A 16,151-nucleotide genomic window follows, 5' to 3' on the forward strand; every position below is an offset into this window, starting at 1 on the left:
CACTTTTCATTCACCTTGCTAGGCACTGGCCTTACTCTCTGCTTTCCCTACAAACTGAAGGACTTCATATAACCAGGGTCAAGTTAAAATCAAAGGACATGACCTCACATACACACAGCAGATTCCTACCTGGAATGTTACGCATCCAACAGGAAGATACTTCCGGTCCTCCAGCATGCTCAGGTATTCAGCAACAAGTGCTGCTGAGTGGACCAGGCACTGAGCAGCTTCGGCATGATTACTTCGTTCTGAGTGTTTGCCAGCCATGTTCTGCAACCAGGTCAGTCGCAGGTCTGGGGAGGTCTGGTAGCCCTTGGCAATTCTAATCAGAACAGAAAGGCTTCTCAGTCACCAGCTTCCCAGACTAGGTAGGAGTTCAGAAAGCTGCTCAGAGTTTACCAGACAAGTTCCCGCTACTGCATCAGCCTGCTACAACAAGCATTTAAGTGGCTGGCAAATGTCAGGGTGTATGGATAAAGAAATCACTGTGGTATCATTTTGGGTTGAGGTAAAGAGACACGCCACATTGAAACTTGGCTGCTCAGAAAACTATCAAATTTAAATAAGACAATATAAAATAAGATACATATTTTACATAATATATAAGGAAAATTAGAAAAATATAAGGTAGTTTCATCACATCATCTTTATTTGAAAAGAATAACTTTGTGTGTGTGTTTGTCTTATGACAGGCAAAACTGAAAAAGAGGGCCACATTGAAAGGAAAATCCCAGTTTTGCTGCTGTGTTTATCAAGATACAATGGGAATAACAAGTTTCTCAAAATCTGTACCTATAAACATTACCTTTAAATCTAACCATAATTTGAAATTATGACAATTCATATTATGTTAAAAATTCACATAGTTTTCTGAAAAGATCATTTTTTTCACACTCAAAATGTGAGTTTGGGGATTTTCTAAGAAGTTCAAGATCTAGGATGCCGAATTTATTTTAAAAAATTATTTCTTTTTTTGACAAGCACTCTATTTCTGAGGCTCTACCATTGATCCTCTGCACTGCAAAAAAACAATGTGTAAGCAAACTGAAGTTAGCTTTGTCACGAGCTGCTGTGGACCACAAAGCAGGACAGCAGCTAGCAACTGACAATTCAGATGTCGACCCAAGATGGATAGTTCTCTGATGGAGGAGAACCCTGGTCAAGCAAGGCTTATGAGACCACCAACTCTGGAAACTGTTGTTCTTGTCCATAATTTCACATGTGCAGAAACAGTTGTGGTATCTCCCCAATAACTGCACTGTAATGTGTAATCTCATGTGATGTGTATATGTAATCTCATGAATACATCTCAATCTTATGGGCACATATATCTGTGGATGGTCAGGAAGATGATTTCTCATTAAACTGTGTAATTTTTTTTTTCTTGTTTGTTTTTTTGAGACAGGGTTTCTCTGTAGCTTTGGAGTCTGTCCTGGACTAGCTCTGTAGACCAGGCTGGCCTCGAACTCACAGAGATCAACCTGCCTTTGCCTCCCAAATGCTAGGATTACAGGCATGCGCCACCACCGCCCAGCCTAAACTGTATCATTTTGATACATAGAATATATACTAGGATATGCTTCATAACTAGATCTATTATTACATGAGGACTATAAGATACTTAGGCCCTGTTTTTTATTACTGGTTCAGACTGGTGTAAAAAAGGCAGCAGTTTCTTCTCAGTTCTAAGATAGCCACATTCTGTTGGCTGATTTTGGGCCTCAGAACAAATTCAAACTAGACCGACTATCTCTGTAAATGGATCATGGGTTAAAACTTTACAGATATGCACAACGACAGAATTGCAAATGTCTAACCAAGGTTGTTAAACACAAAGCAACCTAAAATACTATGCTAGTTTCTCTAGCCAGGCCTGGCTGATAATGGAAACCAGTGGCCACTCCCTACTAAATTCCTTAGCAATTAACACTCTGCACAAATCTGTAACCTAAGTTTATAATATAAAACTCAAGAATAACAAGAATAACAATCAAGTCCAGAGAGAAATAGCTTTATGTCCAGCTAAACAAAGGGTTATAAGTTCCCTTCCTTGTGATCTGGGGTTACATACAGGATAAGAGAATATATTTTTAGGTTTGGGACGCTTTCAATGACACTGCCTGGGAAAATGCTGAGCACCATGTCCCCGCCCATTCGCTGCCATGGTAAATGGTTCTTCCCCTTATCATTTACTCAAGGAATGTGCTATGACCTTCAGATGTAGTGTTTGTAATCCGTCCTTTTATTGCCAGAAACCTTTTGTTAAATATGTATATAGCTGTGTAGAATGAAGGAGAACTAGAAAGAAATAGAACTTAGGAAGAATTAGAGCTATAGCAGAGGAAAAAAGAGAACTAGAACAAAAAGATCCAGACCTGGAAAATTAGAAACAATTAGAGCTGGAGATTAAAAGAGAGAATAAGAGAAGAAAAATAAAGAGCATGACCCTCAGATCATGAGTGAGTCTTTCCCCCTTGAGATAGATAGAAACTTATTCCTAAAGACCCTCAGATAAAAAAGTTTCCTAAAGCCCCTCTGCTGTGAAGGCATTCTTTTCTGCAACCCTGGATGTAGCCTTGAGAGCTGGTCTCGCAGACTACATTAAGTTTTTAACTTTTACTTATGCGTATGGGTGTTTTGTCTTCATGTATGTCTACACACTGCATACCACGTACCTGGTGCTGATGGAGACCAGAGAGTGAAGGAGCCTTTGGGACTGCAGCTGTAGATGGTTGTGAACTGCCACGTGGGTGCTGGACACTGGACCTGTGTCCTCTGGAAGAGCAGTAAGTGCTCTCAACTGTTGAACCATCTCTCCAGTCCAAACAAAACAGTTCAAAAGCAGTGACAGAAAATACGAAAAAGTAGCCTCAAAAAAGAACAGTCTCTGGCCTCTGCAGACACCAGGCATACACGTGGTGCACAGACATACATGCAGGCAAAATATTCACACACATAAATGAAAAGTAAAATTGCATTTTGACCTTTTAATTTATACTGGAAAGTCACTTCAATACTTTTTGCATATTTCTTCTCATTGAATGCTACTCAGGTGACTTAGCAATCCCATAAGGCAAAGAGTGAATGAATGACATGAAGGCTACCTGTACATGAGATCAATCAGCATTTCGGGATCCTCCTGGTGTTCCTTCATTTTAACAGTGTCAGAAAGGATCATATGGAGGTTGAAAACCAGATCTTGGACCTGTAGTAGAGAATTATACAAAAATTTTCTTTGTCATGCATTCCTGATAATTAAATGAGTTTGTCAGCTACTTCAGAGCTTCTAGAACTTGGAAAACAAGTTATAGCAAGTGTATGGGTGTGGAAGGGAGGGCATGAACTCTCTGGATTCCTCGTAGACTAGACTTTCCCACTGCAGGTGGTGCTGTGAGCAGGTATCAGGTGCAGCACAATGAGGGCTGCAAGAGCACTCGGAAAACCGTCTCTCACCACGCCACAAGGCAGCTTGACAAGCTAGTTTACTAACGGCAGATTACTGTTTGACTAGTAGGCAGGAATGTTTCATCACAAAGCACTGTCTGCTCTCCTAAGCCTACTGTTCTGTTACAAATGGACAGAACTAAACAGCAATCGTATTAACTGTTTTAAAAATAAAGGGCTGTGGAGATGGTTCAGTTGGAACAGCACTCACCCCACAAGCATGAGGACTTGAGTTTGTCCTCAGCACCCACAAGCCAGGTGTGATGACTGGCATTTGCATATAGTTCCAGCCCACAGGGAGGCAAAGACAGGAGGATCCTTGTGCCTCACTGGTCAGTCATCCCATCCAAACTGGCAAGCTCCAGGTTCAGTGAGCGAAGGTAGGAAATGGCCCAAGGAACATCATCTGATCTTGACCTCTAGGCCTTCACATGTATGAACTCATAACTACATGCAGACACAGAACACACACGCACGCACGCACGCACGCATGCACACAACAGCTTTATGAAACAATCTTCTTTGGGTTACACGTTGAAAGAAATATGTCCAAACCTTTAGTTAAAAATCACTATTTAGCCAGGCGGTGGTGGCTCATGCCTTTAATCCCAGCACTTGGGAGGCAGAGGCAGGTGGATCTCTCTGAGTTCGCGGCCAGCCTGGTCTACAGAGTGGGTCCAGGACAGGCACTAAAACTACACAGAGAAACCCTGTCTTGAAAAACAACAACATCATCATCAACAACAAAACTCACTATTAAGCAATCTGGAAAGTTCCTATTTGGTAATTTTATTGCAATTAAAATAATTAAGACAGTAGCATTTCTCACCTGATCAGGAAATGTTGTGTCCCTCAATTCTAGATCTTCTTCAGCATATGTCAAAATAGTTTTTAGAGAGCGTCTTAAGAATTCTTCATTAAAATTCTGAGATGTACCCACCAAAGAGGATAATGACATTGTTACTTGCATTTTTACTCTGGCAAAGTTCTGTGAAAGGGAAATTGTCAATATATTATATATTTGATGAACCAAAAAAAAAAATTCTGAGGGAAAGATATTTTTTATTTATTTATTTATTTATTATGTACACAGAAGGGGGCACCAGATCTCATTACAGATGGTTGTGAGACACCATGTAGTTGCTGGGAATTGAACTCAGGACCTTTGGAAGAATAGTCGGTGCTCTTAACCTCTGAGCTATCTCTCCAGCCCCTGGGAAAGATATTTTAAAGTAATGAAATACACGCATTAAAACCTGATTTTAAAAAAGACATAACAAACGCCCAGGTAACTAGGCAGATTCTCTCCTACAGCCTTCCTCCCTCACCCTGTTCCTTTGTCTCACCCACTATCACGCAGAGATGGTCTGTCTCTCTTGGGAACCTTCTGGCCTTGCTGGCCCAGGACTCAGGTACATGATTTCACTCTCCTTCCCACCCTGCAGTTGGTAGCAGACCACCTGCTGTGGCCTTTCCTTCCTGCCTGCCTCACTCCAGGGAACCAAGCAGACTGTCTCCCACAGCTTTCCTTCTCACCCCCTCCCTTTGGCTCTGCCACCAGCACTAGAGACACTCTTCCCAGAAACCACTGGTGGCCAGGAAACCATCTCCTCTAGGGAATCAAATTGCTGTGGCAGACCTGCTTTCCTCCCTCCTATGGACTTCCTCAGTGCCCCCACCAATCTAGTCCACCTAGAAACAAGTTCTACTTGGGCACCCCAGTGATCGGTCATACATGAGGTACTTGGAAGCACCCTCTACCAGGCAACACACAGGCATCACTTGCTCCTTAGATCCAGAGGGCAACAGAAACCGACAACAGACAATTCACCCAACAAAGGAAAGACCAGATATCAACACCTAGAATTACAGTAATCCCTCACCCAGATGTCTAGATGCCAGAGTAAAAACACAATCGATAACAGCCAGGACAACATGTCTCCACTTAGAGCCCAGGAACCCTACCACAGCAGGTCCTGGGTATTCCAACAGAGCTGAAGCACAGGACAGAGACTTAGCTATTATGAATATAATCAAGGACTTAAAGAGGCCATGAATCCACTAATGAAAGCTATGCAAATACAAACAGTGGAGTAAAAGGAAGAAAACAGTTCAAGACATGAAAGAAGAAATGGAATCCATTAAAAAAAAACAAAAACAAAAAACAAAAAAACCTAAATTGAGGTAAAATTAGAAATGAAAACTTTAGGAACTCGAACAGGAGAGTCAGAGGCAAGCCTCATCAACAGAACACAAGTATATGTTCTAACACTAATTCATGTTCCGACCACCATAACCACAGTCATAGTGAGACCTGGAGTATTTACCTCTAGCTTACTTCACTAGGCCCACACTACCATGAAAGCATAGTCAGTGAACTGCAGATGCTTCCACGGTGGTATTTTTAAGAGTTTACATTTCATCTTTTTTTTTTTTTTACAGTATACTCATCGCCTCTCCATTGTTCCCTATTATGAAATTACCCTTAAAAGCAGTCGTCAAATCCAAGTCTTTTTATGACAGTTTTCTACTTCATACTTCTGTCTATCTACAGTACTGGTCACTTTCTCCATGGAATCTCTTGCTTTACAAACTTGAGTGGCACTACTCTAGAGATGTCCCAGGCTTTGTGTTCTGTAGAGTTAGGGACGGTTTAGGGCCTCAGCACAGGAGTGTAAGTGCTCCCACACAGAGCTACTTTCCCAGCTCATCTTCTTCCTTTTCTATTTCTTTTCTGTTCTCTTTATTAGTCTGTTACCTATTTTAAATACAAATTGTGAAGGTTATTTTTAACTTGATAAACTCCAGAATCACACAGGAGATAAGCCTTCTGGCATATCTGTGAAGGATTGTCTTGATTAATCTTAGCTTTTAACAATGTTTGCAAGGGATTCTCTTGATTACATTGATGTGGGAAGACTCGTTTTAATTGTAGGTTAGTTTGTTCTCTGGGCAGAGGACCTGAACTACACAAACAGAAAAAAGAGAACAGAGCACTGGTCTGCATTGATCCCTGTCTGTTTCCTGACTGGTGATGTGAAGTGGTCAGCTACTTCACGCCCCTCATGCCTTGACCTCCCTGACATGATGAATTACACCTTGAACTAGGAGTAAAAACAACCTGTTCTCCTTCATGTGCTTCTGCCAGGGTTTTTACCACACAACAGGAAAAGAAACTAAAACACCAATGTTCTCTATTCTGTCAAAAATTGCTTCACTCTTGACAAGCACTAAGTAACTGTCTTTCCTTCAACTAACATTTATGCTGGATAGCATTCAGTTTATCTTCCCCTGGGGAGCTCAAGACCATTCTACTTTACTAAACAGTTCCATCTGGGTGGTGCATGGATACAAGTCAGGATAGCCAATGTACCTTGTTTCTCATTGACTTCCTCAAACCCAAAATCTAGAGGTCAGCTCCTGCTCCTGCTCTTCCTCTTCATAGAATAAACCTAATCCAGTCCCTGCTGCCTTCTAATCCATCTGTTTTTATTCCTAAAACCACTACAACTGTCCATAGCCTTACCATTCTGCCCGGGAGTCCATCTTTTGTGTAGTACTAGGATGCTAAATGCACATCACTCATTTCTTTGTAATATGCCAGTGGCTCCCACAGTGTGAGCAATACAATTCAAGTATTCAAGGTAGTAAATATATTACATTACGTGGTGGGAACTGAAATGATGGCAGTGACCAACAAAGTAACCATCACTGACAGTTTTAAATTATCAATTTCTATTTAGAGGTACTATCTAATACTAATCTTTAAATTATTTTTTTATTTCCCTGAGTAGAAAAAAAAAGCATTTCCCAGAACAACAGAAAATGCTATCAAGAATATTTATCAAGAAATTCCACATGTAGTCAAATTTTAGGGACTTTAAAACACTGAATACAATCTATAAAGTAACTAGAATCTTTTGTTCTAGGTTATGAGAACCTGGCACCTAATAAAAATGGTGCAGAGTGAGTTTGTATTACCAAACAAACACCACATGCATGCATGCACCCATGCATATATACACTTTTGTAAGACATCCACAGGAGAGGAAATAAAGACATTCTAAGTTCTTAACACCTGTCTGTTAAAGCTGTCTTTCATTATGAACCCAGACAATTTTCTCTCACAGCAGAACACTTACATTCCCAATCTCAAAGTTCTGCCTCATGAGGAGGTAAAGGGAGGCACTAGCATGTGACCGGATGGCACTGATGCTGCTACTGCAATGTCGGAGAAGCCGGAGGCATAAATCAGCACATTGCTCTGTCTCTTCCTCAAACAGGAGCTCAGGAAACTGTACAAAGCAGAGATATGTTAACACAGCCTGACTTGGAAATCTGGTAGGTTAGCCTAGCCTAGAAATTAAAAAGAATAGTTAAGAGACAATTTTAGTTAAGGTCAACAGCGCATACCACAGTCAGACAGCGACAGGTTAAAATCCTGGTGATATCACTTTGTTGAGGTAGTGGTGTGACCCTGGGAAGGTTTCTCAGTCAGGTATTATGAAAACAGTATGAACATGTGAAATAAATACAAATGCACATATCTGGGGGTGGGGGCAAACAGCAAATAAACCTCTGAGGCAGCGGAACACAGAGCTATCTTTACACAGTAAAGGGTATGTAAAATACATTGAATTCTTAATAAATGAGCTGAAAAGAAAGATACATGGGCAGGGCCTAGAGCTCACTGAAAGAGCTCTTGTATCCCATGCACAAGAACCCAGGCTCAATTTCCAGTACACAAAACCCAGACAGAACAATATATCCAGTCAGTTACTGATTTCAGGCTCTTCTCAAAACAAGATTTTAAGATTTTAAGACAAGAAACTGATTACCAATAATTCCTATCAATACAAGTTCTGAAGAAAGAAGCAAGGGTATCAAGTGTTGAAAACTGACTTATAAGGTACTGAGCAGCGAGTGTGGTAATGACCTTGGGCAGTGTTAAAGAAGAAAGTGAAGGGACACAGAGCACAGGTGAAGAATGGCCCACCTTGGAGACCAGGGCCCTCTGCGTGGCAAAGCAGTGCTGCAGGTACACTGCGCTCTGGTTGCAGGCCATGCTCTGCAGCAGCACTTTCAGCACCCCGCCCAGAACGCTCTCTTTGGATTCTGTCACAGAAACGGTCTGCAATTTAAAGATGAACACATTAACCAGACATGGACTTATAACGTGGCCAGGTAAGTAAAATACATATGAAAATTCAAACATTTACAAGGATCGGAAATGGTAAAAGCCAGGAGGACTTCCAGAGAAGACGCTCAACAGTACTGGATGGAAGAAAAGAAGGAGTAAGAAGGCCAGAGAGACTTTAGGTTGGGTGTCAGAGAGGGGAACCACAGACAGAATGGCAGGAAACCAGGAAGCACATTCTAGAAAAATTCATAAAAACACTTGGATATCTGACTTGAGGAGGGCCATTCAGAAGATAAAGCTGAAAAGCTAGAGTGGGTGCCCATGGCAGATAACACTGGTTTCATATCAAAAATCACTTTCTTTTCTTCTTCCTTTAAGAACTAGAACTCTGACTTTTGTCTGGAGACTTGGAATTAAGCTCAAAATAAACGTAAACTAAAGAGAAGCTGCCTCCATGAGACCTGCTTAGAAATTTAAGTGTTCTTTTACCCAATAAGATGCAGAGTGGTGAGGAGTGAAGCCTAAGCAAGCACCTTGCACAATCAAACTCTCTTGGAAATACTATTTCTCTTCATACTATTTCTCTTAGTAGTTTACACCTAGTCCAACTAACAGAGCATCAAAACTAAAAAGCCCCAGAATTTCCCATTTTTGTCATTAAGCAATCAAGAAATACAGACTTTAAAAAACTATTTATTATTTATTTGTGCATATTGTGTGTCTGTCTGCACAGTGCAGGTGTATGTATACACAGGCCAGAAGAGGGTGCTGCATCTTCTACCTGACTATTCTCTCTGAACTTTGGGCTTGACCTTCCTGGCTAGGTGAAACGCTAGCAAGCCTCGGAGATCCTCCTGTCTCCACGGCCTTTGGAACTGGGGTCACAAGTATGCGCTAGACGCAGGCCTGTGATGTCAGTGTGTGGTCTGCAGTCTTTGTGATCACACACAAGTGCTCTTACCGCTGAGCCATCTCTTTAGGCCCAAGAAATACTGAAGATTTTATGTTTTAAAATTTTTAGTCAAAAAAATTTTTTTCAGTCAGGATAATGGCCAGTAAAAGAAAAATAATCTCCAGGAAATGAAAAGAACAGACTACAAATAGAATACAGAACATTATCAAGTAGGTGGCCAGCACAACACCACTGAACTAAGACCGTGCCAAAGTGATGGGAGCAGAGAGAGAAGACGTAGTCACTAAAACAACTGAGGTGTCTTGGTAATGGGTTCCCATCCTGCTTCGACTGACTTCCTGTGTGATCATGGGACACTGCTTAACCATTTCTGTGGCTAACTACTGTTATCTACAAGATGGGGATAATGATAACTTCAACTCCCTGTTTCTTACAAAGATCAAGTGAGTTAGTACTTGTGAAGGACTTAGGATAATGCTTGAAAACTTTATAAATGGCTCCTGTTACTAAGAGGGTAATACTGTCTAGAAAGCTCCTGTTAAGGTAGTTCACATCTATGTAAAATTACCAAATAAGGTAATTATACATTAAAAACTGAAACCACTGCTTAATATATAGAAGATACAGAATAAATCTAGCATAGTTTTATGTTGTACGTTAAATGTATTCCATCGGGACACCCCAATACAAATACACAGTGGTTATTGAAACACAAGACCAGGCCTTAAACAGGACAGAGAAGTAGATTTTGTAAGTCCTCTCAAATGAACATTTGAAAACCGTGGGAAGAAACAGAATTGACAGTGAAGAGAGTCACTGACGACTCAGAACCTCCTGTCTGTCAACGACTACTCCCCGAGCATCCTTGCACTGCTCACACTGATTTTCTTCTCCATTTCCCAGTCTGGGCTCCAGCACCTCTTGTCTGTCCTTACCTGAACGACAATCTCTAATGTGTCTAAGATGATGAGGTTCGCTTCAGTGGCCAGGTTTCCATCAATCAGGGCTTCATGCTCTATCTCTGCTCTTGACCTAATATAAGAAATTTTACTTGAATCACAGATGAAGGTCCTTATCATTTACTTATATTTCAAAAAGCCAAAAGTGAAGTGACTTAAAGATTCATTAAAACAAAAACCTTGAAACTATTAACATTTGCTTGAAAAAAAAATAAAAAAGGAAGAAAAAGGCAATAATTCACATATTAAAATGTTTTGTTTCCCTACATCTTGTTGACTGTGTAGTAGTAACACACCTCTCTACTCTCTCCCTCTCTCTGACAGGTTCTCACTGTATAGCCCTGACTGGCCTGGAACTTGTTATGTAGACCAGGCTGGCCTCAAATTCAGAGATTCGCTGCCTCCTCTGCCTCCCTAGTGCCACCATGCCCAGCAATCTATACACCTGTCCCCAACAAAGGCACACAGTGCCACTAAAGGCACACATGTTTGCTCTGCCGTTCAGGTGTGGAACAAACATTCTCTGTACAGCCATCAGCAGAGACACTAGGTGGTGCAATATCTACTGCATTTACCACTGTGGTATGCAAAGCAACATTCAAAAGTTGAGTACTCATCTTTGATTCCAAACATTTTCAATGTATCTAATTACATGAAAAGTGCTTGATTTTTCTAAGATTTTATCTAATTTCCTCTTAGCTATTTATACAAATATTCTCAGAAGGTAATTTAACTTTATCTCTTTGTAGCCTTGGCTGTCCTGGAGCTCCCTTTGTAGACCAGGATGGCCTCGAACTCACAGAGATCCTTCTACTTTTGCCTCCCAAGTGCTAGGCTTAAAGGTATGTACCACAACTAGTAATTTAAGTCTGAAGCAAGATGGGATGGAATCATACATTAGAAATAAAACTTAAAAAAAACTTGTATGAGGCAATAATGTCAACAAACCTGATTATAATCATTACACAATTGTATATACATTTCAAAACTTACATTGTATAGTGTAAATAGTGCTAATTATAACTCAATAAAGAGAGGAAAAATGAACAAAACAAAACAATTTGATGCTGAAATCAGTTGCCAAATGCCTTTTCCATAGAAAATTAATTGGATATAGGTTTGCTTTATTTATTTATTTAATTATTATTTTTAAAGCTTTACTTATTTATTATATATACAGTATTCTGCTTGAATGCATGTCTGCAAGCCAGAAGAGGGCACCAGATCTCATTACAGATGGTTGTAAGCCACCATGTGGTCTCTGGGACTTGAACTCAGGACCTCTGGAAGAACAGCTAGTGCTCTTAACCCCTGAGCCATCTCCCCAGCCAGCTTTATTTATTTATAAATAAGTCTTTAAATATGCAATGTATTTTACTATAACATATAAACTTATTTTTTAAATAGTTTTAAATCTAAAAATTAAACATAAATATTTATCTTCTAAAATATATGCCTAATAAAAATAAAAAGCTAAAATGAATCATTTTCTTTTTCTGTTTAAAATCTAGGCAGCCCCTTAGAACAGATTAGAAGGCTGTATTACTTATCAAGCTTCTCTGTGTTCTGACGCCAGTGGGTCATGTCCTTTCTCCATCGCAGGTTTTCTTGGCTCCCAAAGGCACTTCCAGATGGGCTCCTCTCTGTCAAACCAATTTTACAATGGCATTTCATGTGGAAGACATGCACACATATTGGAAAACATACAAGAAATAGTACATACCTTTGACTTTATAAAGTTATTCTCTTAGTACAAGTGGAAGAAATGGACGGTGGAGATTTTCAAAGGAGAAAACATTTTCTACACAGGATGTTTCTTGGGGGTAAAAACCCATCCTTTTACACAAGCAAAGAATGGACCTAACATGGGCTTTATCAGAAGGCTTAATGGAATGGCCTCACTTCCTTGAGGGACTGGGATGTGTTTAGTCATTCTATCCCCCTGCTCTCCTGTGGGCATGGCTAGTCTGAACAGCCTCACCACACAGGTTCCTAAGCGAGGACTCGAACAATGGTTCCTGAGACTTTTATCTGATGGGTTTGCTCATAAACTTCCACTGGGTAAGTAATCACTCACCACCTCATCAGAAAGCCTTCTCCCATCCTCCAAGATGTCTTTGCCTAAGTATTTGCTTTGCTTTTGTTCATAACATTGATTATTAATTTTTAATGAGACAGGGCTACTCTGTAGCCCAAGCTAGCCTATAATGCACTATATAACTAAAACTGGTCATGAATTTAATGCAATCCTCCTGCCTCAGCCTCTTAAGTGCTGGGATTACAGATGTGAACCACCATACTGGCCTCCATTGCATTTATTCATATAAGAACATGTTACTTGACAAAAGTGATGTCCATTTTGTTCAGCATTTAATAATGAAGTATCTGGAATATACTGAGTGCACAGTGAGTTTGTGTCCATAACAAAACATGGCAGAGGCTGAGAAGATGGCTTCATGATTAAAGTGTCTGCAGTGCAAGCAAGAGAACAGAGATTCAGAGTCCCAGAGCCCAGACACATGCTGAGCAGACGTAGCAGTCTGCTTGTAATTTTAGCCTTAGGAGCCAGAGACAGGGACCCCTTGGAGCAAGTTGGCTAGCAAGATGGTCATATCGGAGCAATTTGGGTTAACTAAAAGACCTTGCCTTAAAGAAAAAGGAGGAATGATTGAAGGAGTCCTCACACCAACCTTAGGCTCCACATAAGCATGCACATGTATGTGCACACACAACCTACACACACGCATATATCCAAACATGCATATAGAGATACAACACACACATGAAAAGATTAAAGATTTTCTGTGTGTGTGTGTGTGTGTGTGTGTGTGTGTGTGTGTGTGTGTACACATGCAGGAGAGAAAGCAGGGGAGAAGACCCCACAGAAGCCAGAAGAGGGGATTAGATTTTCTGGAGGTGAGGTTGTACAGAAGGCTGTGAGCTGCCTGACATAAGAGCTGGGAACCCAAACTTGTGTCCTTCCTAAGCACAGTACACAGTTACTTCCTGGTTCTCTAGGAAAGGGCGGGCTTGTTCCCGAGGACTTTAGGTTTGAAGGCAGACTGGATGGCACAGTGAGTCTTTTATCCTGCGTGAGAAAGCACTGAGACTGGTGGTCAATACACAAGCACATGATGGAATCGGACTTCAAGCTTTCAAAAGGGAAATGAAGACTCCACATTTGAAAACAACGAGACTGAGGATTGTTTGAGAGGACAGAAGAACAATTCAGAGTTCACAAAGGAATTTAAAAAGTACTAAGAAACAGAGATCGTTTTATATAATGACAGACACATCTCTATGCTTTCCTATTGTTTTTCTTTCCTTCCTTTCTAAGGTTTTTAATTTGAATTATTTTCTAGAATTATTATTATTATTGTTGTTGTTATTATTAATTATGTGTCTGTGTACTCGAGGGCAGGTGTCTCAGACCTCTATGTGCTAAATGGCTAATAGCTAGGCAGTAGCGGCAGGTGGGACTTGTGGACAAAAGGAGAGTGCAGGGAGGAAGAAGTGAATCACCAGTGAGACAGAGAAAGCAGGAAATGAACATGCCATGCTAAAAAACAGGTACTGCCATGTGGCAGAGCATAGATAAGCAATAGGGGTTGATTTAAGTTGTGAGAGCTAGTGAGTAACAAGCCTAAGCTATTAGCCACCCTGCCTACACGACTTCTTGCCTACCTCCATGCTAGGACTGTCTGGTTTGAGCTCTGTTATTTCCTTCCCAGACTGACTGGGTCTTACTCATCATTAAATTCTAAACACATACAGTATATAAAATCTACTTAAATAAATGATTTATGCTAATGGAATGTCAAAAAATTCTAATTGTGCTGGTGGTGTGGTGCAATGCCTTTAATCCCAGCACTGAGGAGGCAGAGGCAGGTGGATCTCTGAGTTTGAGGCCAGCCTGAGCTACAGAGTGAGTTCTAGAACAGCCAGGACTACACAGAGAAACCCTGTCTTGAAAAACCAAAAGAAAAAAAGACAATTCTAATTAACAATTATTATTCATAGGCCAGATATGGTAGCACACACCTGTAATCCCAATACTGAAAAGTGAGGCAGGGGGATTACCAACAGTTTAAGGTTAGATTGTTCTACAAAATCATTTTGAGGCCACCTAGGGTTAGACCACAAGACCAGACTCTATCTCAAAATAAACAACTATGTAAAGGAAAAAATAAAATCCATTCACAGATTCATTTTTTAACTCATCAAATACATACTAGGCATTTAGTATGTATTCTTTACACAGATGACTAAGCCATGTCTCTGACATTACAGAACTTTTATCAATATTAGTATTTATGTCATTTTAGATTTACAAATGTTCACATATATTATCATCACAAAGATGATAAGATCAGGTAGTTATACTACTTTCTAAATCCTAAAAACAATTACAAAGAGGTGAAGAAAAGGAAGCTGGGAGATGAAGTATCATGACCAAGGTGACATGGTTAATGGTGGCCAACCTAGGATTAGAAATAGACCTCCATGGGGAATAAACTATTTTTTTCTACCTCACATGTGAGTCTGTGGGCAACATTTTTGTATTTGATACACAATGGATTTATTTACAGCGCAAAATAGAACATTTAACAGTAAAGGGCATGATATACAGAATGAATCCCAGACTGGGTGATGACGTTCTGTTGTGGGCTTACCCACTAAGAAGTGTGCTACTCTCAAAGATGTCGATAATGGAGGATGTGTCTGTACAGAGGATACACATAAATCTCTGTCTTTTGTGCTCAATTTTGTCCTGAATCTGATGTTTATTTTGAAAAGGAGTGGGAAGGAATGCTACTGATACACAAGGACAGCGGGCAAAACGGAACCATCCCCAGCAAACTAGGACACACGCTTATCATTTGCATTAGAATTTCAACCAGCACCTTCAGAGAAGCAATTACCACGCTGATTCAGTTACGGTCGAAGTGTTTCTGAAAGCCACTGGGGACGGGTAGCAGCGGTAACAACAGAACATGATTCTTGGAAGTGACCAAGTTGCTCTCACCAAGAGAAGCTGCACCTACCGAGCTGCCCTCGGCTCCGCCGCACCATTTCCTGCCTGGCACCGATGCTCCCCAGAATGGCTTCTTCAAGCTTGGCTCTCATGTCTTTTGATTTCTTAAAGGTCAAACTATTCATTCTTTCAAATACCTTTTTCCCCTAAAATGTAAACATCAGAAGAGGCACTGAGGACATTTCCTTCTTCCTTTCCACATTAGTTTACCTCCTCGTAAGTTTCAATGGTCTTCTGGCTACTTACTTTGTACTCAAAGCAAGACACACACAGATAGAGGAGATCCAACAGCCGGTTCAGCTGTAGGACAGAGAGGTCTGTAAACCACTTCTGCAGAACTGTTTCATCTGCGTTCTTGAGAACCCAGAGCAGACAGATCAAAAGGCTCCGGCTCGATTCTGCTGAAAAGCTGGTATGTTGCCTGCCACTCTGAAAATGAAGAACAGTAGCATGTGACCCACTGACCAGTGATCATTTGGTTTTCAGTTGACACACATCTGTAACTCCAGTATTTGGGAGACTCAGGTAGAAGGGCGCCAAGTTTGAGGGAGTTTGAGCTACCTAACAAGCTTCAGGCAAGCCTGGTTATACACCAAGAGTCTGTCTAAAAATCATATGAACAAATAAATAAATATTGTAAAATAGAATTTTCTTAAAAAT

At 40.6% G+C, this 16,151-nt stretch overlaps 1 protein-coding gene across 9 annotated transcripts in view; it reads right to left on the reverse strand.

The window, feature by feature from the left end:
- Dock7 (dedicator of cytokinesis 7) overlaps positions 1-16,151 on the reverse strand; it is a 186,940-nt gene that overhangs the window by 26,432 nt on the left and 144,357 nt on the right. For all 9 annotated transcript variants that reach the window (XM_036180182.1, XM_036180187.1, XM_036180185.1 and 6 more), the window contains 9 exons: positions 15,738-15,920; positions 15,502-15,637; positions 12,003-12,099; positions 10,433-10,529; positions 8,441-8,575; positions 7,587-7,739; positions 4,274-4,432; positions 3,105-3,205; positions 130-322 (listed from right to left, as the gene is read on the reverse strand). In XM_036180182.1, coding sequence (XP_036036075.1) covers positions 130-322; positions 3,105-3,205; positions 4,274-4,432; positions 7,587-7,739; positions 8,441-8,575; positions 10,433-10,529; positions 12,003-12,099; positions 15,502-15,637; positions 15,738-15,920 — 1,254 coding nt within the window. The remainder of the gene's footprint in view (positions 1-129; positions 323-3,104; positions 3,206-4,273; positions 4,433-7,586; positions 7,740-8,440; positions 8,576-10,432; positions 10,530-12,002; positions 12,100-15,501; positions 15,638-15,737; positions 15,921-16,151) is intronic.

The sequence above is a fragment of the Onychomys torridus genome, chromosome 2, assembly GCF_903995425.1.
Source record: "Onychomys torridus chromosome 2, mOncTor1.1, whole genome shotgun sequence".
Lineage (NCBI taxonomy): Eukaryota > Metazoa > Chordata > Mammalia > Rodentia > Cricetidae > Onychomys > Onychomys torridus.